This window comes from Dipodomys ordii, unplaced genomic scaffold, assembly GCF_000151885.1.
Source record: "Dipodomys ordii isolate 6190 unplaced genomic scaffold, Dord_2.0 Scaffold33, whole genome shotgun sequence".
NCBI classification, from domain to species: Eukaryota; Metazoa; Chordata; class Mammalia; order Rodentia; family Heteromyidae; genus Dipodomys; species Dipodomys ordii.
The window spans coordinates 2,058,120-2,085,583 of NW_012267249.1; the positions used below are offsets into that span (position 1 = coordinate 2,058,120).

Below are 27,464 nucleotides of genomic sequence, written 5' to 3' on the forward strand. Positions count from 1 at the left end.
CAGAATTTTCTCATTTCACATAGCAAAGTCTGACATCTTGTTCTACATTTCTTTCTGGCCTCTTTACAGTTTTATTTTGTATCATTAGACTTTGCTCAAATGGGAACTTATTTCAATGTATATTATGAGCTAGCTAGTCACCCTTATTTTTTCTCTTTGAACTCAGGGCCAGGATTCTGTCCTTTAGCTTTTCTTCCACTTGAGCCACAGCTCTACTTTTGGCTTTTGGTGATTAATTGGAGATAAGAGTTACACGGACTGGGGCTGGGAAGGTGGCTCAGTGGTAGAGCACATGCCTTGCATGCCAGAGGCCCTGGGTTTGATTCCTCAGCACCACATAAGCAAAAAGAAAAAAGCCGGAAGTGGCGCTGTGGCTCAAGTGGTAGAGCACTAGCCTTGAGCTGAAGAGCTGAGGGACAGTGCCCAGGCCTAGAGTTCAGGCCGGACCCAAAAAACAAACAAACAAACAAAATTCTCAGGGGAGATGACTGGGAGTAGGATAGTGGTAATCATTCTCTGACTATGTCCCACACCCCAATTATTTTGGCATATTTTGGTGCACGAACTATGAGTGTTAGATTATAGAGACTTTAGGATTGCATTCCCTGTTGAGAGCTGTGGTTTAGTTGGAAAGGAAATGGAAGGCAATGGAGAAGCCCAGGAAAGTACATGACGAGTGCAGGGTGAGGCTGTAAGGGAGGGTGTGTGTGAGGAGCAGTGGGTGGAAAAGAAAAGCTCTGGAGTCAATAAATGGAAAAAAAAAGAAGAGGGGAAGAGGGGGTGATAATGACACAGGCTTTGACTGCATAACGGAAATGATTTTTCTGCTGAAAAAGAACACGCAGATTTAAATTCTGAAAGGTGGGGAGAGATCTGTCACTAAGTAACCCAGCTCTGCCCTCCCTCTTCCCCCTGATCTGCTGCAGGGGCAGGCATGGAACGAAGCAAGTAGGAAAGCTGACAGGACATTGCCATATTAACATGCTGGTGGGAAAATGGTGAATAGTAGCTGCAACGCATAGCTAGAAAAACACAACTAATTCTTTATAAGATGTGATATAAACTCATTAGGATACCCTCGTGACCATTGATAAACGAGTCTCCCAAAATAGCAAGCTATGAGAAACATTAGCAACGCTCTTGTTCCCTCGCCCACGACCTCCCGGCAGACAGCACGCCGAGCTGCATTGCTCATTCTTTATGAGAAACTCAGTGCCTTAGAGAATCATCACGTTTATCTTTATCCTAAATTACTCACTCGTCAGTTCTTCTATAGAGTCTGCCTTCACTTTGGCTCGCTTGATTGCCCATTATAATACTTGTAGTAAGTGTGCAGGGTTTGGTATTTTATTTTCTTTGCCAGTCCTGGGACTTGAACTCAGGACCTGGACACTGTCCCTGAGCTTCTTTTGCTCAAGCCACAGCACAACTTCCTGCTTTTTCTGTTTATGTGATGCTGAGGAATCAAACGCAGGGCTTCATGCATACTAGACAAGCGCTCTACCACTAAGCCACATTCCAAACTCAGGTTTTGGTGGGGGTTTTTTGTTTTGTCAGTCATGGGGCCTGAGTTCTAGGTCTAGGCACTGTCCCTCAGCTCTTCAGCTCAAGGCTAGCACTCTACCACTTGAGCCACAGCACTACTTCCAGCTTTTTCTGTGGTGCTGAGGAATCAAACCCAGGGCCTCATGCATGCAAGGCAAGCACTCTACCACTGAGCCACCTTCCCAGCCTCAGGTTTTGGCATTTTTAAAGGATCCAGAACCTAAACTTGAACACCCAAGGCAAACAGGCTACAGTTTTGGCATCTCTACGTCTAAAGACTAAACACTTCTTGCATGGATAACTGGAAAAGCCTTGGAACTGGTTTCATTTCTCCATACTTGCTTCTATACATTCCATGTATTTATACAAAAACCAGAGTGGCCCAGTGCTGTGGCTCATGCCTGTAATCCTAGCTACTTAGGAGGCTCAGATCTGATGATCACAGTTCAAAGACAATTTGGGCAGGAAAGTCTGAGAGATTCCTATTGCCAATTGCAAAAGTCATATGTGGATCAGTGGTAGTAGAGTGCCAGCCTTGAGCCAAAATGCTAAGGAATAGTACTCAGGTCCTGAGTTTAAGCTCCAGTGTCAGCTCATACATACAAAAGAGAGTGGCTCATGCCTCACCTCGGAGCCTGCTTCATAGATCCTGTTCTTTGTTCACTGTCCTCTGCTACCCTCTTCTGTGTTAATGGAAATCCTGAGGAGCAATAGAACTTATAGGGTATATAAAAGATACACAGAAATGCAGTCTATTTCTAACAAATTGGCTCATGTGATTGGGAAACTGGCAAGTCTGAAATCTGTATGGCAGGCCAGCATTCTGGAGATTTAGGCCTGAGTTGCTTTTGCAGTCTCAAATGGGAAGGTTGGAAACACAACTAGAAACTCTATGCTACAGTCAAGGAGGCAGGCTCTTTGTGCCTGACCTTCTTTTGCTCAAGGCTAGTACTCTACCCCTTGAGTGGTCTTTGTTCTTAGTGTCCACATTATGGGGGGGAGGAGGTTGCGGGTGGTCTGCTTTACTGAAAATCTATTGACTTGAATGCTGATCAGATAAAAAAGAACGTCTTCACAGTAATAGCTAGTCTAGTGTCTAACCAAACAGCTGGATATCTCAGCCTGGCCATGTTGAGCCCTAGGGAATTTAAATCCCATAGCCTCTTTGCCATCCTTGAAGGCTGGCATCAATTCTATGTAAGGGCTGGTTGGCTTCATCTCCTTTCTGCTCTAAGGTCCTCTTCCCAGATATCCACACGGCTCCAGGATATGTGCGCAGCTGGCTCATTTCCTTTGGCATTTTCTGGATGTTCTGTCAATCCACTTCTCTGACGCTCCATTGCAAGCTTTCCCCAGCCCAGCACTCCCTGTACCCCTCCGCTGGCCTTCTGCACACGGCAGCCGTAAGTGTGGCATGCCTCAGAAAAGAGACGTTTTCTACTTGGTTGCTTTCTAGTCCTACACAATTCTGTCCTGAACTATAAGCTCCTTAATAGTGTAGGCCTTATCTAACTTGCCCACTGTGCAGTGATTAAGCTGTGATCCCTCTACTCCCAGCTCTCCCTTCTATAATCTACTTTGGGTGGCTGGGGCTTGGGCTATGGAAAAACACATTTTGCTCTGTTAACAGGCTCCATGTTAGGTCCTGTCAATAGGTGGTTTGGGTGGGGGGTGATTTCAGGCCACCTAGGAATGATTCTATCAGGTATGGTAAGACCGTCATAAAGGAAGTGCCTTGCAGTTTCCTGGACTCTGGAGGGAAACTACTTGGTGGCAGTGGGGAGGGGACACAAGAAGCAGCAGAGAGAGCAAGGAGAAAATGTGGACAAAGCCTTCTAGGGAAGGACCAGGGGAGGCTGGGCAGCTTGAATCATTTCAGCAGGCACAGGGGCACAAGAGGCTATCTGTCTTTAGTTGTTCAGTTACCTGGCCCTGGTGACTATTTCACCAAGGTGAGTGGATAGAGGCCCAGGAATAGAGCTCAACAGAACTGATGTTTGGGGTTATACGTTATGGCTTGTTGCACATGCTGTAGAGTGATTAACGCTTCTAGTCTTCCTAGAGGGACAGAATTAATACAATACACATAATTATAAAAGGGGGATGTGTTAGATTGACTCACAGGACCAGAAGCTGGTAGTCCCACAATGATTATGGGCATGCTGAAGAGAAAGAGAATCCCGTAGCTGCCCAAGAAGCTAATGCAGTCTCAGTCCAAGGCAAAAGGGCAGGCAGCTCCATGGAGAGTGGCTAGCATGAGATCATACCGAAAGGCTGAAGAAGCCAGAGTCTAATGTCCATGTCTAAGAGGAACAGCCACTTAAATGTGCTCATAACCGTAGCTTTGGCTCAATGACTAGCTAGGATGCTGTCCATGACACCAATTTGAAAACCATTTCTTTCTTTCTTGGATTGCCTATCTCCCCTTCCAATTCTGCCCCAAGCAAAGTCATCATGCTTCCAGCTCTCCTTATCTCAATGATAATGACAGTGAAGGAATGTTCAATGACAGGGAAGGAAAGCAGGGAATACAAGTCTAGACTGATATCCACATACTAGGAAATAAATGGGTCCAGCGCCACCATCCAGCCTGAAGTTGGGCCTCAACAAGGACATCTGGAAGCCCACACTGCTGGACTTTACCATCTTCCTATACCCTCTCCCTTTTCCCTTCTCCTCTCTGCACATACATAAATTGTGCTGTTGAAAGGTCCTCAAGGGACAAAGTGGGGCCCCACTTATGGTAGTGATCAAAACTGCAAGGACTCTAGTGTATGTGGGGGTGGATTCCTTAGAATGTGCTAGATTGCTTAGAGAAGGAAAATTATGGCTCCTTTGAATATTCAATTGGGATTATGTCCAAATTTGGCAAATAATAGACCTTCTAAGTGGATATCTCTCTCAGAGATAAATATCACAATTATTAAAACTATGTTTTCTCCTCATTTGGAAAGAGGATTAGATGTGTTTGTGTGAAAAATAGTTATAGTTTCTTAGGCAGAAGTATAGGAAGAATTTCCAAATTAATTCAGGAAAAAGAATGTTATGGTTTTAGATTTGAAAAAATAAAAAAGGCAAAAATTTAAGAAACCAGAATGTGGTTTGGATCTTCAGTGTTCCACAAAAGCTCCTGTGCTGAAGGTTTGGTCCCCCAGTATAGCAGTGTTTGGGGATTTGGGGAAGTAATTGGATCATGAATGACCATTGTGATTAACCCACTTATGGACCCATAGCTTAATGGGTTCAGGGAAGGGCATTGTTACAAAAATAGGCTCTTTTTCTTTCCTGGCCACCATGAAGTGAGCAGCTTTGTTCTACCATGAGCTCCCTTCATGATGCACCACCTCACCACAGGTCCAAAGCAATGGATCCAAGGAACCACAAAACAACACCTGGGAAACTGAGACCAAAGTCTTTCATTTGAATTGATTGTGTGTGTGTGTGTGTGTGTGTGTGTGTGTGTGTGTGTGAGTGCGCGTGCGCACATGCGTGCTGGTACTGAGGCTTGAACTCAGGGTCCTACATGCTCCCTTAGCTTTTCACTTAAAGATGTTGCTCTACTACTTGAGTTGCACCTCTACTTCTGGATTCTTGCTGGTTAATTGGAGGTCAAAGTCTTACAGCCTTTCCTGCCTGGGCTGGCTTTGAACCTAAATCCTCAGCTCTCACCTCCTTAATAGCTAGGATTATAGGTATGAACCATCAATGCTTAGTTGAGTTGTTTTTCTCATATATCTTGTTACAATAATGGAGAATAATATAGCATTATCTAGATTTATTATTTTCACAAAGAGCCCTGCACAGGTGTGCCATCTGTTGGAAGGGAAGCAGAGAGATGAGAGTAGCCCCAAGCAAAAATGCCACATTAGGATTCAAGGCATTAACTGAGCAAAAAGAGCTTGGGAACTGCACCTGAGTCAGGCCAATTCAAGCCCCAAGATGGGCACTGAAAAAAGGGGGAAAAAACAAAGAAAGGAAGAAAAAGAAAAAGAATGCCACATTATATCTGGTATCTTGTTTTAGAATTAGCTTGGATATGCTTGAGCAAGTCTTTATTTTTTCATATGAACTATAGTCTATTCAATTTGTTGTGTAATAAATCCTGCTGAGTTTTGATTGGAAGATGTTAAATTTAGGGGTAGATGATACGTTAATGTATAGAAGATATGTTAATAAAGGTAGGTTAATATCTCTGATCTATTTTTTGCTACTTACAACTTACAGAGACTAATCAAGTTACTTGGCTTTTCTAAGGCTCCATTTCCACACCTTTAAAATGTAAGCAATAAGGAGAAGGCTACAATGCTTGATAAGAAATGTACTCATTATCTTGCCCATGTAATTGTAACCCCTCTGTACAGTATTTTCACAATAAAAAAATAAAAGAATAAAATGTAAGCAATAACACATACTTAAAAGGGCACTAGGTTTAATTAAACATTATATATATAATATACATATATACACATATATAGTACCAATCTATGATCCATGACTGCCCCCTAGAGGTAAAATAAAATATTGATTCTACAATTCCTAATAACCTTTTTCTTTCTAAACTGCTCAAACAAAATGCTGGTAGTCCTGCAAATCAAATGATTTTGTTAACAACTATTTATTCTGTGTGTATGTGAGCACGCGCTTGTGTGCACGCATGCATGTGTGCATGCACGCCGGTTCTGGGGCTTGAACTCAGGACTGGGGCACAGTCCTTGAGCTTCCTTTGCTCCAAGCTAGCACTCTACCACTTGAGCTACAGTGCCATGTCCAACTTTTTCTGAGTAGTTTACTGGAGATAAGAGTGTCACAGACGTGCCCAAATTGGCTTGTGAAACACGATAATCAGATCTCAGCCCCCAGAATAGCTAAGATTACAGGTGTGAGCCACCAGCACCTGGCAACAACTGGCCATTCTTTTTCAGTAGCAAAATTGGGCTTCCTCATGGGGACCAGGAAGACCAAGGTGGGCTCTACAGAGCAGAAATGCACTAGAGACTAAATTCCCATGAAAAAAGCAAGTTTTCTACCTCTCTCTTTCTCTCTCTCTTTCTCTTTCTTTCTCTGTCTCTCTCTCTCTCTCTCTCTCACACACACACACACACACACAGCTCAAATAGCTTCACAAACAAATCCCCCACATTTTTTAATGGACCAAGGATTGAATGCAGAGCCTTGTGTGTGTTCAACCACTTGAGCCACACTCTTAGTCCTTTTGCTTTTAGTTGGTTTTGCAGATACATTCTTGTGCTAACTTTGTCTAGACTAGCCTTGAACCATGATTCTCCTACCTCTGCCTCCAGATTAGCTGGTATTATAGGCATACGCCACCACAGCCAGCCTCCCATACTTCAAGGAAACATTTTGGAATTCCTAGCCAGCATAATAACAGAAATAAGTAAGAGAAGAATTAGAAAGATTTATAAGAAAATAAAATTTAAAAACTTAAATTTATAAGAAAATAAAAATTAAAAATCTTTAAAAAATAGAAATAACAACCATAATTGTTACTGTCAATTTAGAAAAACGAAGAAAATCTGGAGAAAAACTATTTGAACTAATAAGAGAGTTCAAGAGAGCTGTTAGAAACAAGATCAATACACAAATATCAATGTATTAGGGGCTGGGAAGGTGACTCAGTGGTAGAGCGCTTGCCTTGCATGCCTGAGGCCCTGGGTTCGATTCCTCAGCACCACATAAGCAAAAAGAAAAAAGCCAGAAGTGGCGCTGTGGCTCAAGTGGTAGAGCACTAGCCTTGAGCTGAAGAGCTGAGGGACAGTGCCCAGGCCCCGAGTTCAGGCCCCACAACCGGACCCCCCAAAAAAATCAATGCATTACTATATATGAATAAAAGGCTAGAAGGTATAATAGGGAAAAGATACCATTTATACTGTCAATTAAAACACAAGGCATTTAGGAATAAAAGGTGTGCTAGACCTTTGTAGAGTCTGATATCTGAGGATTGAGGTTTGAAGCCAGCCCAGGTAGAAAAGTCCATGACAGTCTTATGGCTAATTAACCACCAAAAATAACAGAAGTGAAGTTGTGGCTTAAGTAGTAGAGCACTAGTCTAGAGCACAAAGCTCAGAGACAGCATCCAAGTCCCTGAGTTCAACCCCCAGGACTGGCACACACGCACACACACACACACACACACACACACACACACACACACACACACACACGGAAGCAATAAAATACAGTGTGCTAAGTGTGATTGTGATGTTCAATAGCACTCATCAGATATATAGGGAAGAAAATGATGCCTCTCTCTCTCTCTGTGAACTTGAGTTCTCTAAAGATAGACATTTTTACAAGGTATTACCACATGAAAAGATGTCATTTCTACTCTCTTCAGACTTGCTTCTAGGCTTGACATCCTGTACTAAGTTTTTGTAGCACTTGGTAAAAGAGGTAGCATGGTATTTAATTTTTACTGTTCTGATATGTTCTGGCTCAGTCACTTCTGGGAATCCTTCTAAAGGGGGTAATGTGGTCTTTTAAAAAGTTCTCCTTGGGCTGGGAAGGTGGCTCAGTGGTAGAGCGCTTGCCTTGTATGCAGGAGGCCCTGGGTTCGATTCCTCAGCACCACATAAGCAGAAAAAAAAAAGCCAGAAGTGGCACTGTGGCTCAAGTGGTGAGGGACAGTACCCAGGCCCAGAGTTCAGGCCTACGACCAGACCAAAAAAAAAAGCTCTCCTCCTGGGTGCCAGTGGTTCAAGCCTATAATCATACTCAGGAGGCTGAGATCTGAGGATAGTGGTTTGAAGCCAGTCTGTGCAGAAAAGCCCATGAGTCTCTTATCTCCAATTAACCACCAGGAAACTGGAAGTGGCACTGTCACTGGAAGCGGTAGAGCACTAGCTCAGGGACAGCATCTAGGCCCTGAGTTCAAGCCCCATGACTGACAAAACTAAACTAATAGTAAAAAGCTCTCTTGCTAAAAACAGTCACTGTAAGCTGGGTACTAGTGGCTTGCACCTATAATCCTAGCTATTCAAGAGACTGATATCTGAAGAACATGGTTCAGCCTGGAAAGGAAAATCCATGAGACTCTTCTCTCCAATTAAACATCAAAAAAGCTGGAAGTGTACTCGCTAGTCATTATATTGAACATGAGCTATACAACTGTGGGTAGGGATGGGAGGGAAAAACTGGGAGAGAGCGAGGGAAGGGGTGACATTGTCCAAAAAGAAATGTACTCATTATCTGACTTATATAACTGTAACCCCTCTATATACCACCTTTACAAGAACAATAAGTGAAACTGTGGCTCAAGTGGTAGAGTGCTAGCCTTGAGCACAAAAGCTCAGGGACAGTACCCAGGTCCTGAGTTCAAGCCTCAGGATGGGCACACACACACATACAGACACAGTCACTATAGCTTTGCACACTCCATAAACAAACGAAATTACTATTTTGTTTATGCAAGTAAATTGCTTGCTCACTCACTGAATGTCCTATGTAAAATGAGATGATACCCTTTATCTCCAAAAGCTTGTATGGCACTGGGTAAGGTGTTGCAAGCATGTAGTCCCAGCTGCTCAGCAAGGCTAAGGCAAAAGAATCGCTGGAGCCCAGGAATTCAAGGCCAGTGTAGGCAACATAGCAGAACTCCCTCTCCCTCTGGAACTCTTTCCAGCACAAGACCTGGCACAACATGAATACGCTGTATAGGTTCATTTCACCTTCCCTTTCTAAATGTACTACATGGGTATAGACCTGTGAATAAATGTAAGGCTCTAGCCTCTATGGTGTTTATATTACCACAGACTGAATTCAGCCAGATGCTGTTGCTTCTTCTGCCCTTGCCATGAACACAACATTGAGGTGTCCTATTGGTGGACTGTTCTACCTTCAAGTGTCCCTTCCTTGGTGCTCACTTGCTGCCTCTCCTAGTTCCTGGATGCTCCTGCTAGAGTCTATGTGCATGGGCAGTGGAGGAGGAAGGGAAGGAAGGGGAAAGCCTTCCCCTTTGGAGCTTTGGAGGTCAGAGGTTTGGAGCTTTGCAGACCAACTATTTCCCCCAGCTATTTCAAAATGTATTTTTGTTTTGTTTTTATGGCAGTAGTAGGGCTTGAATTCAAGGCCTCATGTACTCTGGTACTCTACCACTTGAACCACACCTCCAATTCCAGCTTTTTGTTGGTTAATTGGAGATAAGAGTCTCTCAGATTTATCTGCTAGGGCACTTATGATCTCCAGAGGAGGAGACAATCCATCGAGGCACAGTGAGAGGGAACACAATTAGTTTATTTACACTATTTACACCTGAAAGGGGTCTTGAAACTATCTTGTCCTGGGCTAGATACCCAGAACCAAGAGCAGCCTCAACCCCCAAACCTCCAAGCCTCTACTAGGCAGTCCTGACCCCCCGACCTTCATTAGTTGGTCTGCAAAGCTCCAAACCTCTGACCTCCAACGCTCCAAAGGGGAAGGCTTTCCCCTTCCTTCCCTTCCTCCTCCACTGCGGGCCTCTCCATCTCCACAGGCCTGCCCTGCTCTGCTCCGGGAGGCGCCCTCCACAGGCCTCTCTAGAGGAAGGTCCCAAATGGCCTCCCGAGGAGCCCTGAATGTCCCCTCGAGGAGGCCCCGAATAGCTCCCTCGAGAAGTCCAGATGGCCTCTCGAGGCCTGCCCTGTCCCGTGCAGGCCTGCTCGGCTGGGCTCCGGCAGGCTTTCCCTCCTGCCGTCTTCTCTCCTCCACTCCTACTCCTCTCCTCCACTGTACAAACTCCGCACTAACCTCCCTCTCACCTCTCCTCAGCACTCCCGGGCTCCTCCCCTCTCCTCTCTGGACTCCCCTCCCTCCTGACTGTCTTCCCCCCAGGCCTCTGGCTTTTCTCCTACTCCCCGCCCTACATACCCTGGATAGGCTGAGCCCCTCCCCCGCTAATGGTTTCAAACTGCCATTCATGCTCCCCCCCAAGCTGCCCCACTATAATCCCCATAGGCAGCTCACCAAGTGGGCTCAACGCCCCACCACCTCCCGTAGCACGCCCCACCCATTTCGGCGGCATGCCCCACCCCTTTCTGCGGCACGGCACGCCCCTCGGGTGGCTTGGTCTGTGGAGCGGTGAGGCTCGCCTCTTGATGCCCCGCCCCCTCCAGCAGGCTGGACCACAGGGCCACACTGACTATTGGATCCCGCTGCTTATCAGGGCTCCACGGGTTATTACTGGGCTTGCTTCAAACTATGATCCCCAGATCTCAATCTCCTGAGTAGCTAGGATCGTATAACATCAGTTTCCAGTTAAATTGATTTCTTATATTGATGTAACGTGACTACAAGACTATGACCCAAAAGTGTAGAAAAATTGAGGGGAGGGGCTGGGAAGGTGGCTCAGTGGTAGAGCGCTTGCCTTGCATGCATGAGGCCCTGGGTTCGATTCCTCAGCACCACATAAGCATAAAGAAAAAGCCGGAAGTGATAAGCATAAAGAAAAAGCCGGAGGTGGCGCTGTGGCTCAAGTGGTAGAGCGCTAGCCTTGAGCTGAAGAGCTGAGGGACAGCGCCCAGGCCCAGAGTTCAGGCCCCACAACCGGACCCAAAAAAAAAAAAAAAAAGAAAAATTGAGGGGAAATAAATATAAAATAACTACTTAAAGCATTAAAAGTGCTTTTTTTTTGGTCATCCTTAGGGCTAGTTCCTGAGTCACACCCCCGGCGCCTGTGCATGCGTGCCTGCATGCGTGCGTGCGTGTGTGTGTGTGTGTGTGTGTGTGTGTGTGCGCGCGCGCTCTTTATTTTTTCAGATAGGGACTTCTGCTGTCCTCTAACACCCACAGACAGCAATCCTCCTATTTCTGACTCCCAAGTAGGTGAAATGACAGCTGTGAGCCACCACCCCCTGTGTAGGAAACATTCTTCGCCTCCAGGATTGCCCAAAAGCAAACAGCACAGGATAGTCCCCAGACCACAGTTAGTTTGTGGCTGATCTTTTACCTATAAAACCCTAGCTGATTAGGCCAAGGTTTGCTTCCCAGGACACCGCTAGCTCTGGAAGGGCCCGACTCATGGCTGCCCATTCATCACCTGTAGAGTAGATAAGTGATGGCAGAAAGCCAGCGGTTACCGGATCCACCAGAGAGTGCGCAAGCGCCGGAAAGTAGAGGCGGAACAGGACTAGAGTGGGCGTGGTTGTGGTGAGGGGCGTGGCTCACCCGCGGAGGGGGCGGGACGAGCGCCAGCTTCCGCCGGAAAAGTGCGGGAGGAAGATGGCCACTACTAAGCGTGTGTTGTACGTGGGTGAGCAGGCGCGGCCGCTAAGCGCTTTCCGAGCGACCCCGCTGCTAGTGGGTCGGGGCCGTGGGGGTCAGGGTCGTGGGGATGGGGCGGCAGTTGTCAGGGCCGGGTCTGCGAAGCAGTGCTTTGTCTGAGACACAGCGATCGAGCCTTGATTCGGGCTTCCTTCCCAGTCCGCTAAGCTCGGCGGGAACCCGGCGGAGTGCGGGGCAGTGTCAGCGTCTCCCAAACCCCGGCGCCCACTCGTTTTAGAAATGTTCACTGCAGGAAGGAGTTCCCTGACTAGTTAGGAGAAAGTGGGTCTTTGATGAGCGCTGTGGTGGGGACGGCCAGTGATGCACAGGGGCTGGAGGAGAATGACCAGTCCGTCTGGAGGGGTGAGGGTGCCGCCGAGTCTAAGAGGCAAAGGTGTGTACTGCGGGGAGCCGAGAGCCCTGAGCTGCGAACCGGCCTGACACTTGTAAGTGGCAGGTGGGTTATATTTTCAGGCTACCCGGGGAAATCAAGCAAGCAGAGCATAAGATGCTGGAAGATCTTGTGCACCTTGCTAAGGAGAAAGTTTGCACTTTTTTCTGCTAAGTCTTTGAGAGAGACCCCATAGGTTCAGAGACGTGATAGGTTCAAATGTGTGCTTTTCACCAAGATTCTTCTGATTGGCTTTGTGAGTTGAGTCAGGGAATTCAGTGATGAACCTATTGCAGGAATCCTATAGGGCTCCTTAAAGGTCTGAAGGAAGGATGGAGAGGAGTGTAAGTCGTAAGTATGGGCAAGGAGTAGATAAGAGGGAGCTGTTTTTGTGGCCAAAGGACTGGATGCAAAGATCCCTTCCTTTGGCCAGCATGGGACCTGGCAATGGGTACTTTGTTTAGTATCCAGGGCAGTAACTGAGAAGGCCATCCTCTCTGCGTATGTGTAGGTGGTCTGGCAGAAGAAGTGGACGACAAAGTTCTTCATGCTGCATTTATTCCTTTTGGAGACATCACAGATATTCAGATTCCTCTTGATTATGAAACAGGTGCGTTCTTTGAATGTGTCTTACGTGAGTGAGGCAGCAGGAAAGCCTGTTTTAAAAATTATATATATACATATAATATATAAACAAATATGTATATATTTGTATATATGTATATAAGTCCTGGGGCTTGAACTCAGGGCCTGGGCATTGTCCCTGAACTTCTTTTGTTCAATGTTAGCACTCTACCACTTGAGACACAGTGCCACTTCTGGCTTTTTTTTGTGTATGTGGTACTGAGGAGTCGAACCCAGGCTTTTATGTAGGCTAGGCAAGCACTCTACCACTAAGCCACATTCCCAGCCCTATATTGACTTTCTAAGGGCCCTTTTGTGTCTGAGTTCTAAAATTAATATTGTGACTGACCTCTGTAGTCAGAATGGCATTTACCTGAGGGTAAAACTGAACATCTTTATTAAGTTTTATGATTCATGTTTTATGCACACTTGATATTCAAATTATTTATTTGCTTGGTGTCTTTTTGTTGTTGTTTATACTGGGACTTGTACTCCTGGGTCTCTCACTTTTTCAATCACTGCTGGTACTCTACCACCTGAGCCATGCTTCCACTCCTGGCTTTTTGCTGATTAATTGGAGATATGAGTCTCTCAGGTTTGTGCTCTGAACTATTGTCCTCAAATCTCAAGTCTCCTGAACAGCTAAGATCAGCACCCAGCTAGCTTGCTTGTTTTCTGTCTGTCTCTCTGTTTTTCTCTCTCTGTCTTGCTTCCTTTCTTGTTTCTTATTATCTGTAAGTAGTTGTACAAAGGGGTTTTATTCAACAATTCATGGGTTCAATGCAGTATGTCAGTTTATGAGTATAATGCATCTGATCGATGTCCTTTTTTTTCTTTTGAGACAGTCTTTCTATAGTGCCTAGGCTGGCATCAAACTGGCAATCCTTCTGCCAGCTGGTATTATAGGTGCACACCACTATGTCCAGCTTCACATTGTATATTTAAATGAATAATTGGTTAGTTAAATTAAGACTTTATTTTTCTAGTTGTCTGACATGTGAATGTTGAAGTTTTAAATTTGGCTTTACTAGGAGAATTGAATGCTCATTTTTAAAATGAAAAATACAGTTGATATTTAGCTCTGCCTATGAAAATGTTTATTATTGCTTAAGATGTTAAGAGGACTCAGAGTGGCTGGGAAGTTGGCTCAGTGGTAGAGTGCTTGCCTTGCATACATGAGGCCCTGGGTTCAATTCCTCAGCACCACATAAGCAGAAAAAGCCAGAAGTGGCGCTGTGGCTCAAGTGGTAGAGTGCTAGCCTTGAGCTGAAGAGCGGAGGGACAGTCCCCCAGGCCAGAGTTCAGGCTCCATGACCGACGCGGGGGGTGGGAGGGTTGGGGGGGGGAAGAGGACTCAAAGAATGAGATTCCTAAAATGTTATTGGGTAGAATTTCTGCTATTTGAATCTGACATGTAACTGACTTTATTTTGTGATCTTCTGCTTCTTCTCATTGCCTCTAATCACTTGTTTTGTTTTTCTTTTTTCAGAAAAGCACCGAGGATTTGCTTTTGTTGAATTTGAGTTGGCAGAAGTGAGAAAATTCTGTTTTATATTTGTGTGTGTGTGTGTGTGTGTGTGTGTGTGTGTGTGTGTGTGTTCCTATGGCTTGAACTCAGTGCCTTGGTGTTTACCCTGAGCTTTTTTTTTCTCAAGGCTAGAGCTCTATCATTTAAGCCATAACTCCACTTCTGGGGTTTTGGGTTGTTTTGTGTGTATGTGTGTGTGTGTGTGTGTTTTTCTTTTGGTGGTTAATGTCATGGACTTTCTTTCCTTGACTGGCTTCATATTGGGATCCTTAAATCTCAGCCTTTTGAGTCACTAGGATTACAGGCATGAGCCATTAGTACTGTGCTTATCTGTACTACCTTTGTTTAATCTATGGTTTGTGTTGTTATTGATTACAAAGGAAACTCTTCTCTGTTTGGTTTAGTTTCTGGGTATTAGGCTGAGGCTTTCAGATGGCCAGAAGAACTGTTTAAAGGAAAGCATCCCTCACTTTATCTTACAAGACTGAATAATGCCTTAGACCTTCTAACAGACCTGCCCATCTTACCTCTGTAGAGCTCCTACAGTGCTGTTTATTGAAAAATTTTGGCTGGTAGTGCTGGTGATTATTTATTGTGCCTTTAACTAGAGAGCAAATGACAGGATCACTAGCTCAAATATCAGTCAGGCAAGCACTCTTTTTGTTAATCACACAAACAGAATCTAGGCAAGCAGAGGTTTTGCTAATGAGTGTATGTATGTTTAGCAGTCAGCTACAAACCTAAACTTACAGCTTTTTGTCTTTTTTTGGCAGGATGCTGCAGCAGCTATTGACAACATGGTATGGTATGGCTGGGAAGCCTTATTCAACTGAAGTTGTTTTTGTTTTTGGTTTGTTTTTTTTGGGGGGGGTCCGGTCGAGGGGCCTGAACTCTGGGCCTGGGCGCTGTCTCTCAGCTCTTCAGCTCAAGGCTAGCGCTCTACCACTTGAGCCACAGCGCCACTTCCGACTTTTTTCTTTTTGCTTATGTGGTGCTGAGGAATCGAACCCAGGGCCTCAGGCATGCAAGGCAAGCGCTCTACCACTCAGCTACCTTCCCAGCCCCCTGAAGTTGTTTTTGGTGATATACATGTTCCTCACTTTCTCTCCCTCTCTGTTTCATTATCTGTAGACTGTTAGTTTCTGTAATCAAACCTAAATAGATAAGACCTTTCATGTAGTGTGTTACCCCTGTACAAATGGATAAAAACAAAACCAAACGTTTCTAGACTAATATAATCTTAATTTCTGTACAATGCCAACTCAACACCATAAACAAGTATACTTCTTTCTCCAAAATGAAAACACAGCTAGCTAAAATTTCCAAATATTCAAAATATACATTTGTATAAAAAAAATCACCAACAGTAATAGCAGTATGTTATACATCAAAAGCAGCAGTAGCAGCCAGGTGCTGGTGGCTCATGCCTGTAAACCTAGCCACTCAGGAGGCTGTGATCTGAGGATTGCATTTCAGATCCAGCCTGGCAGGAATGTCTGTGAGACTCATCTCCAATTAACCACCAAAAAGCCAGAAGTGGGGCTGTGGTTCAAGTGGTATAGCACTAATCTTGAGCACAAAAGCCCAGGGATGGTGCCCAAACCCAGAGTTCCAGCCCCAGATCCAGAAAAAAAAAAAGGAGCAGCAGTAGCTTTTCCAGGTGCTATCTGAACAAACTTGTAGTAAAGATACTCAGCACACTCCACTTCTTCCCCCTAGTCCTGGAGCTTGAACTCAGGGCCTGATCACTAACCCTAAGCTTCTTTTTGCTGAAGGCTAGCACACTACCACTTGAACCATAGTGCTACTTCTGGCTTTTTCTGTTTATGTGGTGCTAAAGAATTGAACCCAGGGCTTCATGCATGCTAGATAAGCACTCTAGCGCTAAGCCACATTCCTAGCCCCTCCAGTTTTTTAAAAAGGAAAAAAAAAAACCAATATTCCAGAAAACAGCAACAGTCTGTTAGTTTCCATATCTGACTTTTTTTGGTTGTTTAGTATCTTAAAAGTATTCTGTGCCATGCCTTCAGCCCTTTTTTGCACTTTTTGTTTGTTTGTTTTGTTGTTTGGTTTGTTTGATAGTACTAGGGTTTTGAACTCAAGGTCTCATGTGTACTAGGTAGGCATTCTGCTTCAGAGCCACACTCCAGCACTGCTTTTCATGGTTATTTTGTGTGTGTGTGTGTGTGTGTGTGTGTGTGTGTGTGTGTGTGTGCTTTTCATGGTGTGTGTGTGTGTGTGTGTGTGTGTGTGTGTCCTGAGCTTAAATTCAGGGCCCGCGCACTGTCCCTGAGCTTCTTTAGCTCAAGGCTAGCATTCTGCCACTTGAGCCACAAATCCACTTCTGGCTTTTTGGGTGATTAATTAACAATAAGAGACTCACAGACTTAACAAGGCCCAGGCTGGCTTTGAAGTGAGATCCTTAGATTTCAGCCTTCTGAGTAGCTAGGATTACAGACATGAGCCAGCTTTGCCTGGCTGGTTACTTTTAAGATAGATAGTTTCACTTTCTGCTTGGGCATGGATCCTAGACTGTGATCTACCTATTTTAGTCTTTTTGGCCTTGCTAGGATGATAGGTAGGTGCAACTGTGGTCTGCTTGTCCTTTTGTTGAGATGAAGTTTGGTGGACTTTTCTACCTAGATTATCCCAGAACCACAGCCCTCCAGTTCTTCACCTCCCAAGTAGCTAGGATTATAGGTGTGAGCCACTGGTACACAGCTTTCACTGATGGGTTGTTTTGGGGTTTTTTTTGTTTTGTTTTTTGTCAGTTATAGATCCTGAGTGCTGTCCCTCACCTCTTCAGCTCAAGGCTAGCACTTGAGCCACAGTTCCACTTCCGGTTTTCTGGTGGTTTTATTGGAGATTAGAGTTTCACAGCTTTTCCTGCCTGGACTGGCTTTGAACCACAATCTTCAGATCTCAGCCTCCTAAGTAGCTAGGATTAAAGGTGTGAGCCACTGGCGCCTGGCTCACTGGTTATTTTGAGATAGGGTTTTGCTTTTGACCCAGGTGGCCCAGGATTGTGATCTCCTATTTAACACTTCTCACCATATCTGGGATGTCAGATGTGCTATTGGTTGAGAAAGGAGTCTCCTGAACTTTTGCACCAGCTAGTCTCAAACTATGATCTTCCTGATCTCAGCCTCTCAGGTAGCTAGTATAAATATTTTTTCCACTTTTTACCATGAAGTTTTTATAATTTCTTTAAGGGTATTCATATTAAGTTATCTATCCCAATGCCAGTTATCTTTGGATAAGGAAGTTCTTTATTCCTTGTTCTCTATTACCTGTTCATCAAACATGTTCCTTTGCTGTCAGAGAGAAATCATGTTTCATTAATTCAAAGCTGATCTTGGCTTTTTTTTTTTATTTACATGTTTTATTTGGAAATGTTTATACCAGAACAGTGAAATTAAACTTTAGAGACAATGGATATCATTAGCTTAGTTACCATCAGTTTATTATAAAAGGGAGATATGGAAATTATTTATATGATGAAAGATCTCAGAACTTCCATGGAATGGGCAGCTTCACAGGATGCCATTTTAGTGATGTATTCACTCTACATACTTCCCAAGAATGTCACCATCCCTAAATAAGAAATAATCCTTGTCATCTAGAACTACTTTTGTGCCTCCATATTCTGGGAGAAGAACTTTATCACCCACTTTCACACTAACTGGCCGAATCTCTCCACCCTTTCCTTTAGAGCCCGATCCCACAGCCACTACTGTGGCTGGCAATACTTTTCCTTGAGACTTTTCTGGAAGCATAATGCCTCCTTTGGTCACAGTTTCAGCTGCACTCCTTTCGACCAGCACTCGGTCAAACAGAGGCATGAACTTCCTAAATGCTTGTCCGGCCATGACTCTCCGCGGTCGCCACTCGGACTCTGCTCTCACGCTGACGGCGAGCTCTGGAGGACGGAAGGAAAGGGAGCTCTTTCTAGGCTTTTCTAGGCAGCCCGCCGAGGTGAAAGCGCTACCCCTTCGTCCCCTTTCCGGAAGTCTGATCTTGGCTTTTGAAGGTGAACTCAGGTTCTAGGAAACTACATTTATTCTTGTAATTTTAAGTCGCTTGAATCTAAGTTGGTAGGCAGACCTTTGCTGGTGTTGACAGATAGGAAGTATATGACCATTTAAGGGAAGAAATGACCTGCAGATTCCTCTCAAGAGCTGCCTTGTGGTGAGGACAGAACTTTTGCTGGGGACTTGGACTAAGGGAGGAGAAACCAAGAACATGGCTCAAAAATAAAGAGCTTTCTGGCTCTTTAACTTGACAGTTTAAGCAGCGGCATTTTTGATCTTTCAGAATGAATCTGAGCTCTTTGGACGGACAATTCGTGTCAATTTGGCTAAACCAATGAGAATTAAGGAGGGCTCTTCCAGACCGGGTAAGAAGAGCCCCTTGGATTTCTGTCATGTCCTCCAGTTTGGCTTCCATGCATTGTTACCTCTATATATCTAAATGCAAATAATGTCTATTATGAGAAAAATCCTTCCTAATCCTCTTATCTTTTCTATTTCCTTAAGTGCTCTGTTCCTGTGAAAGGGCTGTTCGTTGGGGTGTTCTCAAAGGGGATGCCTGTGGCCTAGAGCTCTAGTGACATCTTCCAGGTGGAGGTGACTGAGCAGAGTATCTCCTTAGCATTTGGCTGATATGTTGAATTTCCTAACTTTTGTTCAACTCTTCCCGTTTAGTTTGGTCAGATGATGACTGGTTGAAGAAATTCTCTGGGAAGACTCTTGAAGAGAATAAAGAGGAAGAGGGGTCCGAACCTCCCAAAGCTGAAACCCAGGAGGTGAGAACAAAAGCTGCTGTTTAGGCCAGGTGCCAGTGGCTCACGCCTGTAATACTAGCTACACAGGAAGCTGCAATCTGAGGATTGCGGTTCAAAGCCAGCCTGGGCAGGAAAGTTTGTGAGGCTCTTATCGCCAATAAACCACCAGAAAACCGGAAATGGCGCTGTTTGTCAAGTGGTAGAGCACTAGCCTTGAGCTGAAGAGCTGAGGGACAGCGCCCAGGGCCTGCTTTAAAAAAAAACAAACTACTGCTTCTGGAGGAGGCCTAGTGCCTAGGTTTTTATGGAATTTGTTTATCTTTGCAAGAAAACAGAAAGGATAGATATTGAATATAGTCCTTTGACAAAGGCTGTGTTGAGTGAATGAAAAGGAGAAAGAAGCTTTGGGTTTTCTTGTGTTCTTCTCAGGCCGGGACTTGACTTGGCTGATAGGAACCTGATTATTCCTCACACCACTGCACAGAGGATTTTGGTACCAGGCTCTCTGTCCTCTGTTCTTGCCTTGTGCAGAGGATACAGGACAGTGTTGGTAGCTTCCCTTCAACCTGTGCATGGATTCAGGCTTCTCTCCTCCTAGGAGAACATTGCCCTGGACTTTTTCCTTATTCTTAGCATACCTCCCTGACTAGCGCAGTGTGGGCTTCCCTTCTGCATACTTTGTGAGCAGTCTTCTTCTCTGCTTTATCTTTATCTTTCAACATTTTTCTCCTTCAGTTAAAAGTCTCAGTCCATGTTGGATTGTACAAGCTCCTGTGCTGCACTGGTGACTTTCATGGTCTCTGTTCCTAACACTGAACTTCACATATTTCTGCCTATAAGTTGATGGTGACTTCAAGTTGCCTGGAATGGATCCCCACCTTCTCTGATTGTGACTTCCCATATTCTCAACTTTGGTTACTTTGCCACCATCCATGCACATTTTGACCTAAGCCAGAAATTGAGAGGCCTTGTGTGGCCCTCAAAGTCAGTAGAAGCCCTTGGGTTCTTCTAGACCCTGCAAGGTAGAGCCGGCACAGCATGTCATTTGGATAAATTGCAGCCGCTTCCTAGCTTGCCTCTGGATGCAGTCTTTCCTAAAGAGAGCTAGAATGAGCTTTCTGAGACACCACTCTAGTCATTAACAGTCTCGTCAGAACTTTTCACCTCTCCCATCATTTCTCTCATGGGGCCTAGACCGGAAAGGACTCTCCAGTTCTTGATCCTGTGTCTCCCTTCCCATCTCCCTCACCACAGTCCCCTTCTGCAATGCTTAGTAAAATAATCCTTTGTATTTCTTTGTTCAGTCTTTGCTTTTGTACGAACTACATGGATTTCAGTTGCCCTTCCTTTTCTGGGAAGTAAATTCTGTGAAGTTAGGGGCCTTATGTTCACTTGTTAATACAGATGTGAGGTAGAGTATATGATGAACAGCATGGACTTGAGGAGGAAGGTTCTAGTTACCACCCTTGTTATACAATAAGTGCTGTGAGTGTGGCTGCTGCTGTGTTTGAGGGCAGACAGCAGTAGTAGTACCTAAGCCAGTGAAGCCTCCACATGTACTTGGTCAGCTGAAGCAAAAACAAGATAACATCTAGCTTTGCTCTTCAAATAGATGTCTTGATTATATTAGATTTCTCTTGATTCTCTGCTTAGTCTTACCTACTTAGAGCATAAAGCGAAGCCGGGGCCTCTATTGTACTCCGAGCAGTTGGGCCACAGCACAAAGGCTCCCCCTTGTTTCCATACCATGTGACAGTACTGCTGGCCATGGAGGGGGTAGTGCAGGCGTATCTGCTTATTGGAGTAGAGTGTGGCCTAGACCTGGGGATGAAGATGGGGAGGTTAAATATTCTGGGCCAGTTGTAGGACAGAGAGAAGTAAGCTGGTGCGTCTCTGAGAGTGAGCAGGGGCGGGGGGGGGGGGGCACACCTGTAGGTGGGCCCCCTGTTAGATAGTGTTAAGGTCTGTCGCCTGGGTAGTGTGCAGCTGGGCTGTCAGGGCCACAGCCTTCCCTATCAGGACCTTCGTCTGGCCTGTTCAGTAGTGTTCTGAGAGTGTGCAGAACACATGCTTCTACTTGAGGAGTTGGGAGTTTCCTCTAACCAGCAGTTTCCTCTGCACCTAGGGAGAGCCCGCTGCAAAAAAGGCCCGGTCAAATCCTCAGGTGTACATGGACATCAAGATTGGGAACAAGCCAGCTGGCCGCATCCAGATGCTCCTGCGTTCCGATGTGGTACCCATGACAGCAGGTAAGGAGGGGCCTGCAGTCTGGTTGGTGGGAAGCTGGTGGCTGAGTAATGTTTCTGACCTAATGCTTCTGATACATCTCACATCCTGATAACTAGTAATAGATGAGTCAAAGCAGGCATTTTTGAAGCTTTATAAGCTTCATAATAATCATAATTTAATAACAATTCAAGTAAATAAGATGGTCGTGGTTAAAGTAATACTACACATATGTATTCCAACAATATGGCACTGCACTCATTGAAAAATATATGTTTCTGCACTCCAAAAGTTACATGTGGGGCTGGGAATGTGGTAGAGTGCTTGCCTAGCATGTTTAATTCCTCAGTACCACATAAACAGAAAAAGCTGGAAATGGTGCTGTGGCTCAAGTGGTAGAATACTAGCCTTGAGCAAAAGAAGCTCAAGGATAGTGCCCAGGCCCTAAGTTCAAGGCCCAGGACTGGCAAAAACAAACAAAAAAATAGGGGCTGGGAAGGTGGCTCAGCGGTAGAGTGCTTGCCTCCCATGCATGAGGCCCTGGGTTTGATTCCTCAGCACCACATAAACAGAAAAGGCCGGAAGTAGCACTGTGGCTCAAGTAGTAGAGTGCTAGCCTTGAGCTAAAGAGCTCAGGGACAGCACCCAGGCATAGAGTTCAAGCCCCACGACTGACCGAAAAAACCAAAAACCAAAAAAAAAAGTTACATATTGTTTCTTGAGTATCCTGTCTAGGTGTTTTTTTGTTGGTTGGTTGGTTGGTTGGTTTTTCCTGGTCCTGGGGCTTGAACTAGAGGCCTGGGTGCTGTCCCTGAGCTTCTTTGTGCTATTACTAGAGCCACAGTTCTACTTCTGGCTTTTTCTGGGTAGTTTATTGGAGATAAGAGTCTCATAGGCTTTGCTGCCTGGACTGACTTTGAACCACAATCCTCAAATCTCAGCCTCCTGAGAGCTAGGATTATAGGCATGAGCCACTGGTGCTGGCTCCTTTCTAGTTTTTAAGTGCTGGCGTGAATTTATTGTTTTTTATGTAAATTTTACTACTTACATATATGATTAAAGAGAGTATCACAAAACTTATTTTAAGAAAACATCAGACTAGGCGCCCGTGGCTCATACCTGTAGTCCTAGCTACTCAGGAAGCTGAGATCTGAGGATCATGGTTAGAAGTCAGCTGCAGCTGAGAAGTCCATGAGACTCTTATCTCCAGTCAACCACTAAAAAGCCAGAAGTGAAACTGTGGCTCAAGTGGTAGAGCACTGGCCTTCAGCAAAAAAGCACAGAGATAACATCCAGGCCCTGAGTTCAAGCTCTAGGACCAGCACAAAACCAAACAAACAGAATACTTTGCTACCACTTTAGTGTTTTTTGGAGAGGCGGCAGAGCTAGAGTGCACATATTTAGTCTTCCTTCTTTAATCAGTATGCCCTGTTGTCCTTTAGGAGATCAGCATCACTTACGTTTACATGAGCATCTCTTGTTTAGAGTGAAAATACATCTAGCCTCCCCATCCTTGGGTTCCACTGTGTGGATTCAATCAGCCACAGGTCAAAAATATTTGGAGGAAAAATTGCAGCTAGGGCTGGCATGTGGATCAGTGGCAAAGCACTTGTCTAGCAAATAGAGTGCCCTGGGTTTGTTCCTCAGTACCAAAAAAGAAAAGACAAAAAAATTATATCTGTGCTGAACATGTTTGAACTTTTTTCCTTGTTGTTATTCTCTAGACAGTGTGGTGTAACAAGTACTCCTTATATCGCATTTACATACTGTAAGGTATTGTAAGTCATCTAGAGATTATATAAAATATAGGAAGATAATGCCAGGCACAAGTGGCTCATGCCTCTAGTCCTAGCTACTCAGAAGGCTGACAGCTGAGGATCATGATTCAAAGCTGGGGCTTGCTTTCCTTAGTCTAAGCCTTTTATCTCCAATTAAGCACCAAAAAATCAGAAGTAGAGCTGTTTACTTATATGTAGATAGATAGATAGATAGATAGATAGATAGATAGATAGATAGATAGATAGATAGATAGATAGATATACACATATATGTCTAAATATGCATATCTGTATATATACATATATATGAAGATATTTATAATGTACATAGGTTAAAAGGGACTTTTGCAAACCAATATGGATACCTGTATGGATAACAAGGACAACTGTACAAACACTAAACAAAACACTCCTTTTCAGAGGTTTTGTTTCTTCATTTGTTTTATCTTTTAACCTTCGCACCCTTTCCTCTCCCACCCTCAGAGAACTTCCGCTGCCTGTGCACCCATGAGAAGGGCTTTGGCTTCAAGGGGAGCAGCTTCCACCGCATCATCCCCCAGTTCATGTGCCAGGGCGGTGATTTCACAAACCACAACGGCACTGGGGGCAAGTCCATCTATGGGAAGAAGTTTGATGATGAAAACTTTATCCTCAAACACACTGGACCAGGTAGCTGCTAATTGGGCTGTGGCAATGAATGACGCTGAGCCTGGGCCTGGGGCTGGGCAGAGTGGCAGCGCAGGCTGGAAGGACGGAGAGTGGTTCTGGCAGAAGGACAGGGGTTGGGGAGAGCAAACTGCTGAACAGAAGAGAAACATTCACTCTAGCTGGGGTGCATTCACTTGTAATGACCATGTAATCATATACTCCCCATTCTCCTACCCCACCGTGTCAGTCAATACTCACTGATAGCTTAGCTTAGATTCTGTGGTCTGCCATCAAAAGTTTTGTCTTATACTCTCACCCTCTCTGGCATCCCATCTTCTTTATCTAGTAAAATCTCAGGGCTCGCCTTCTCCCCACAACTTGAGACAAAATTGTACTATGTCCCCCCACTTGTTGCTATGGATCTGATCAGAATGCCCTTGTTGATGCTCAGTTCCAATCGGAGATGATGATCCTCCCCATTTTCACACCTGAGGTCTCTGATCACCCCCCTGCCTCATCCTCTAGCTGTCTCTCCTGCTTCTCCACACATGCACACTCCTGTTTCTGGCTTCTGCTCTTCCCCTCCATCTGTGGACAGCCATCCCTCTCCCCTGCTTGGAACCTGGTTGCTTCAGTGTCCTCCTCTGCTTTGTATAATATTTACCTTGCTCTGCTGGATTGCCCATCAGCTTACAAGGATGTGCTATCGATCCTTTTTTTTTTTTTTTTTTCGTCAGTCATGGGGCTTGAACTCTGGGCCTGGGTACTGTCCCTCAGCTCTTCAGCTCAAAGCCAGACTTGAGCCACAGCTACCACTTCCAGTTTTCTGGCAGTTAATTGGAGATAAGAGTCTCACAGACTTCTCTGCCTGGGCTGCCTTTGAACCACAATCCTCAGATCTCAGCCTCCTGAATAGCTAGGATTACAGGCGTGAGCCACCAGCACCTGGCGCTATCAGGTACTGGTGGCTCATACCTATAATCCCAATCAGGGTTCAAAGTCAACACAAGCAGACAAACCTGAGAGAGTCTTATCTGTGGTTAACCAGCAAAAAGCTGAAAGTGCAGGTATATGTCCAAGTGGTAGAAGCAGCAAAAAATCTGAGCAAGAGTATTAGGTCCTGAGTCCGAAATAGCAATTTGCTGAATGAATGAGTGAGTGAGTATGAAATGATTAAAACAGCCCTGCTCATCCTATTAGATGAAATGGCACATCTGCCCAGTCTGTGCATTCTAGAGCATGAGCCTGCCTGCAGAGGGCTGTCTGTCTACAGTCTGCTCAGGCTTTGAGGGCTGGAGCAGGGTGGAGGGAACTGACAAGGTCCTTCTCTCCCCAGGCCTCCTCTCCATGGCCAATTCTGGCCCAAACACCAATGGCTCCCAGTTCTTCCTGACCTGTGACAAGACAGATTGGTTGGATGGGAAGCATGTGGTATTTGGGGAGGTCACTGAAGGCCTGGATGTCTTACGGCAGATTGAGGTAGGTGGCCCAAACTGGCCTGTCTTCAATTGTCCCTTGGTACATGCCCCTGTAGGACACTGGAGAGGGCTCTAGCCAGGAAAGAGCTAACCCACTCTTTGTTCCCTGACTTTTCTTCCACTTTGCTTGCAAAGGCCCAGGGCAGCAAGGACGGGAAGCCAAAGCAGAAGGTGATCATTGCTGACTGTGGGGAGTACATGTGAGATGGTGTGCTCCGCCTCTCTCTGCAACTGCCCCTGCGTGTCCCGGAAGGAACCAGCACTCGGGGCGCTCTGTGCAGCAAGCTGTGTTACAGCCGAGCCCTTCTATAGTGTGGGCTTTCTCAGGAGCAGCTCCTCTGCAGCATGGCCTGGACCCCCTTCATCTGCTGTCTGTCCTAGGTGTCAGGGCCTGTCCTGGGCCACCTGAGGCTCCTGGGTGGTTTCTTTGGTAAAAAATAAATCCTAGTTTTTTATACTGTGGCCTTCAGGGAGTTCCTGAAACTTGTCAACAGAGAACACATCACATCCATGGCTAAGCTGTTTCCTAGAGACAGGCTATTGAGGGGGTGTGGCATGGTGCCTTCCCCTACAGCTTTAGTTTCCTCCCTGGGGCCAGCAGTTTCCTTGATGCTGGGTGATTAGACCAGCTCAGGACTTGGGAATTCAGTATAAAAGTTGTCTCTGCTCCTAAAGGCATGCTAAGAGTTTTATGGCCAGTGTATTGATTGGCCTCTGCTTCCTGTCACTATCAGTCTACAGGCTTTTTGTTTTAGGCAGTATTAGAGTTTGAACTCAGGGCCTCGCACTTGCTAGGCATGTGCTCTACTGCTGAGCTATATCTCCAGCCCTTTTTTGCACTGGTTATTTTTGAGAGATGGTCTCATTTCTTGTTCAGGAGTGGGACCTAGACCTAATTTTCATATTTGAGACTTCTCACCATGGTTAGATGACTAGTTTATGCCGCCATGGCACCCAGCTTCTTCCATTTATAAGAGATCTCATGAATTTTCTGCCCAGGCTAGCCTGGAATCACAATCCTCCTGATTTTAGCCTCCTAAATAGCTGGGATTGGACTGGGAATGTGGCTTAGTGGTAGAGTGCTTGCCTAGCATGCGTGAAGCATTGGTTTCGATTCCTCTGTACCACATAAACAGAAAAAAGCCATAAGTAGCACTGTGGTAGAGTAGCTCAAGTGGTAGAGTGCTAGCCTTGAACAAAAGAAGCTCAGGGACAGTGCCCAGGCTGAATTCAAGCCTCAGGACTGGCAAAAAAAAAAAAAAGCTGGGATTGCACCCACTAGCATCTATCAGGTATATAAGCTTTTAGATATTTTATGACTATAAAGTGCCTTCTCTGCCTTTTTACCAGGAACCAGGAGGCCAGCAAACTACCAGAGCCTGTTTTTTGTTAATAAAGTCTAGTTAGGCCTCAGCCACATTCAGTTGTTTGCACATATCTATGGTTGCTTTCTCGCTACAAAGCAGAGTTGAGTAGTTGATGACTGCCACTGTAGGGACCCTGTGGGGGTGGGGGTAGACAGAGACAAAGATTTAAGTAACTGGCTGGCTCCTGCAGCAAGTCTGAAATCTGAGAGCAGTCAGCAGGCCAGGGGGTGGGAGGAGGTGATGCCATTGCCATCCACAGTCTAGAGCAGAGTTCCTCTGGTGATTGTAGTCATCTTCCTCACAGGACTTTACACTCACCTTATAGAATACAAATATTAATCCATCTAAAAACTACCTTCACAGCATCATCCAGGTGGCGTTTGACTATACTGGGTACCATGGTGTGGTAAAATTGACCCTGCTAATATTAGCCTTTTGTGAACAGAGGTCAGCCTCAGATGACAGTCACCAGCTGTAAGATAAGCATATGGAGCTTGGGACCATAGCACTGACCAGGGCTTTTATAAGAGTTTAAGAGCAAAGTGCTAATGGCTCATACTTGTAATCTTAGCTACTCAGGAGGCTAAGATCTGAGGATCATGGCTCATAGCCAGCCCTGGTAAGAGAGTCTGTGAGACATTTACCTCCAATTAACCACTAAAAAGCTAGACGTGTTGCTTTTGCTCAAGTGGTAGAGTTCCAGCTTTAAGCAGAAAAGATAAGAAACAGAGCCCAGGCCCTAAGTTCAAGTGCACCAGAAAGTAAAACAAAGCAAAAACCTGCGAGGATGTGTATAAAGAGGTTAGCACAGCCAGCCCCCTATGAGTGATGGTGTCCTGTGA

At 45.2% G+C, this 27,464-nt stretch overlaps 1 protein-coding gene and 1 pseudogene across 1 annotated transcript; one reads left to right on the top strand and one right to left on the bottom strand.

Moving 5' to 3' along the window:
- The first annotated feature begins 11,739 nt into the window (after window positions 1-11,739).
- Window positions 11,740-25,685, top strand: Ppie (peptidylprolyl isomerase E (cyclophilin E)). The gene is made up of 10 exons (XM_013016996.1): window positions 11,740-11,788; window positions 12,702-12,800; window positions 14,304-14,347; window positions 15,116-15,142; window positions 18,657-18,738; window positions 19,046-19,146; window positions 21,251-21,374; window positions 23,613-23,798; window positions 25,114-25,256; window positions 25,391-25,685. Exons 1-10 carry the CDS (start codon window positions 11,758-11,760, stop codon window positions 25,457-25,459), a joined length of 906 nt encoding a protein of 301 aa, XP_012872450.1. The 5' UTR covers window positions 11,740-11,757; the 3' UTR covers window positions 25,460-25,685.
- Window positions 17,715-18,273, bottom strand: LOC105986192 (annotated as a pseudogene).
- Window positions 25,686-27,464: the final 1,779 nt, after the last annotated feature.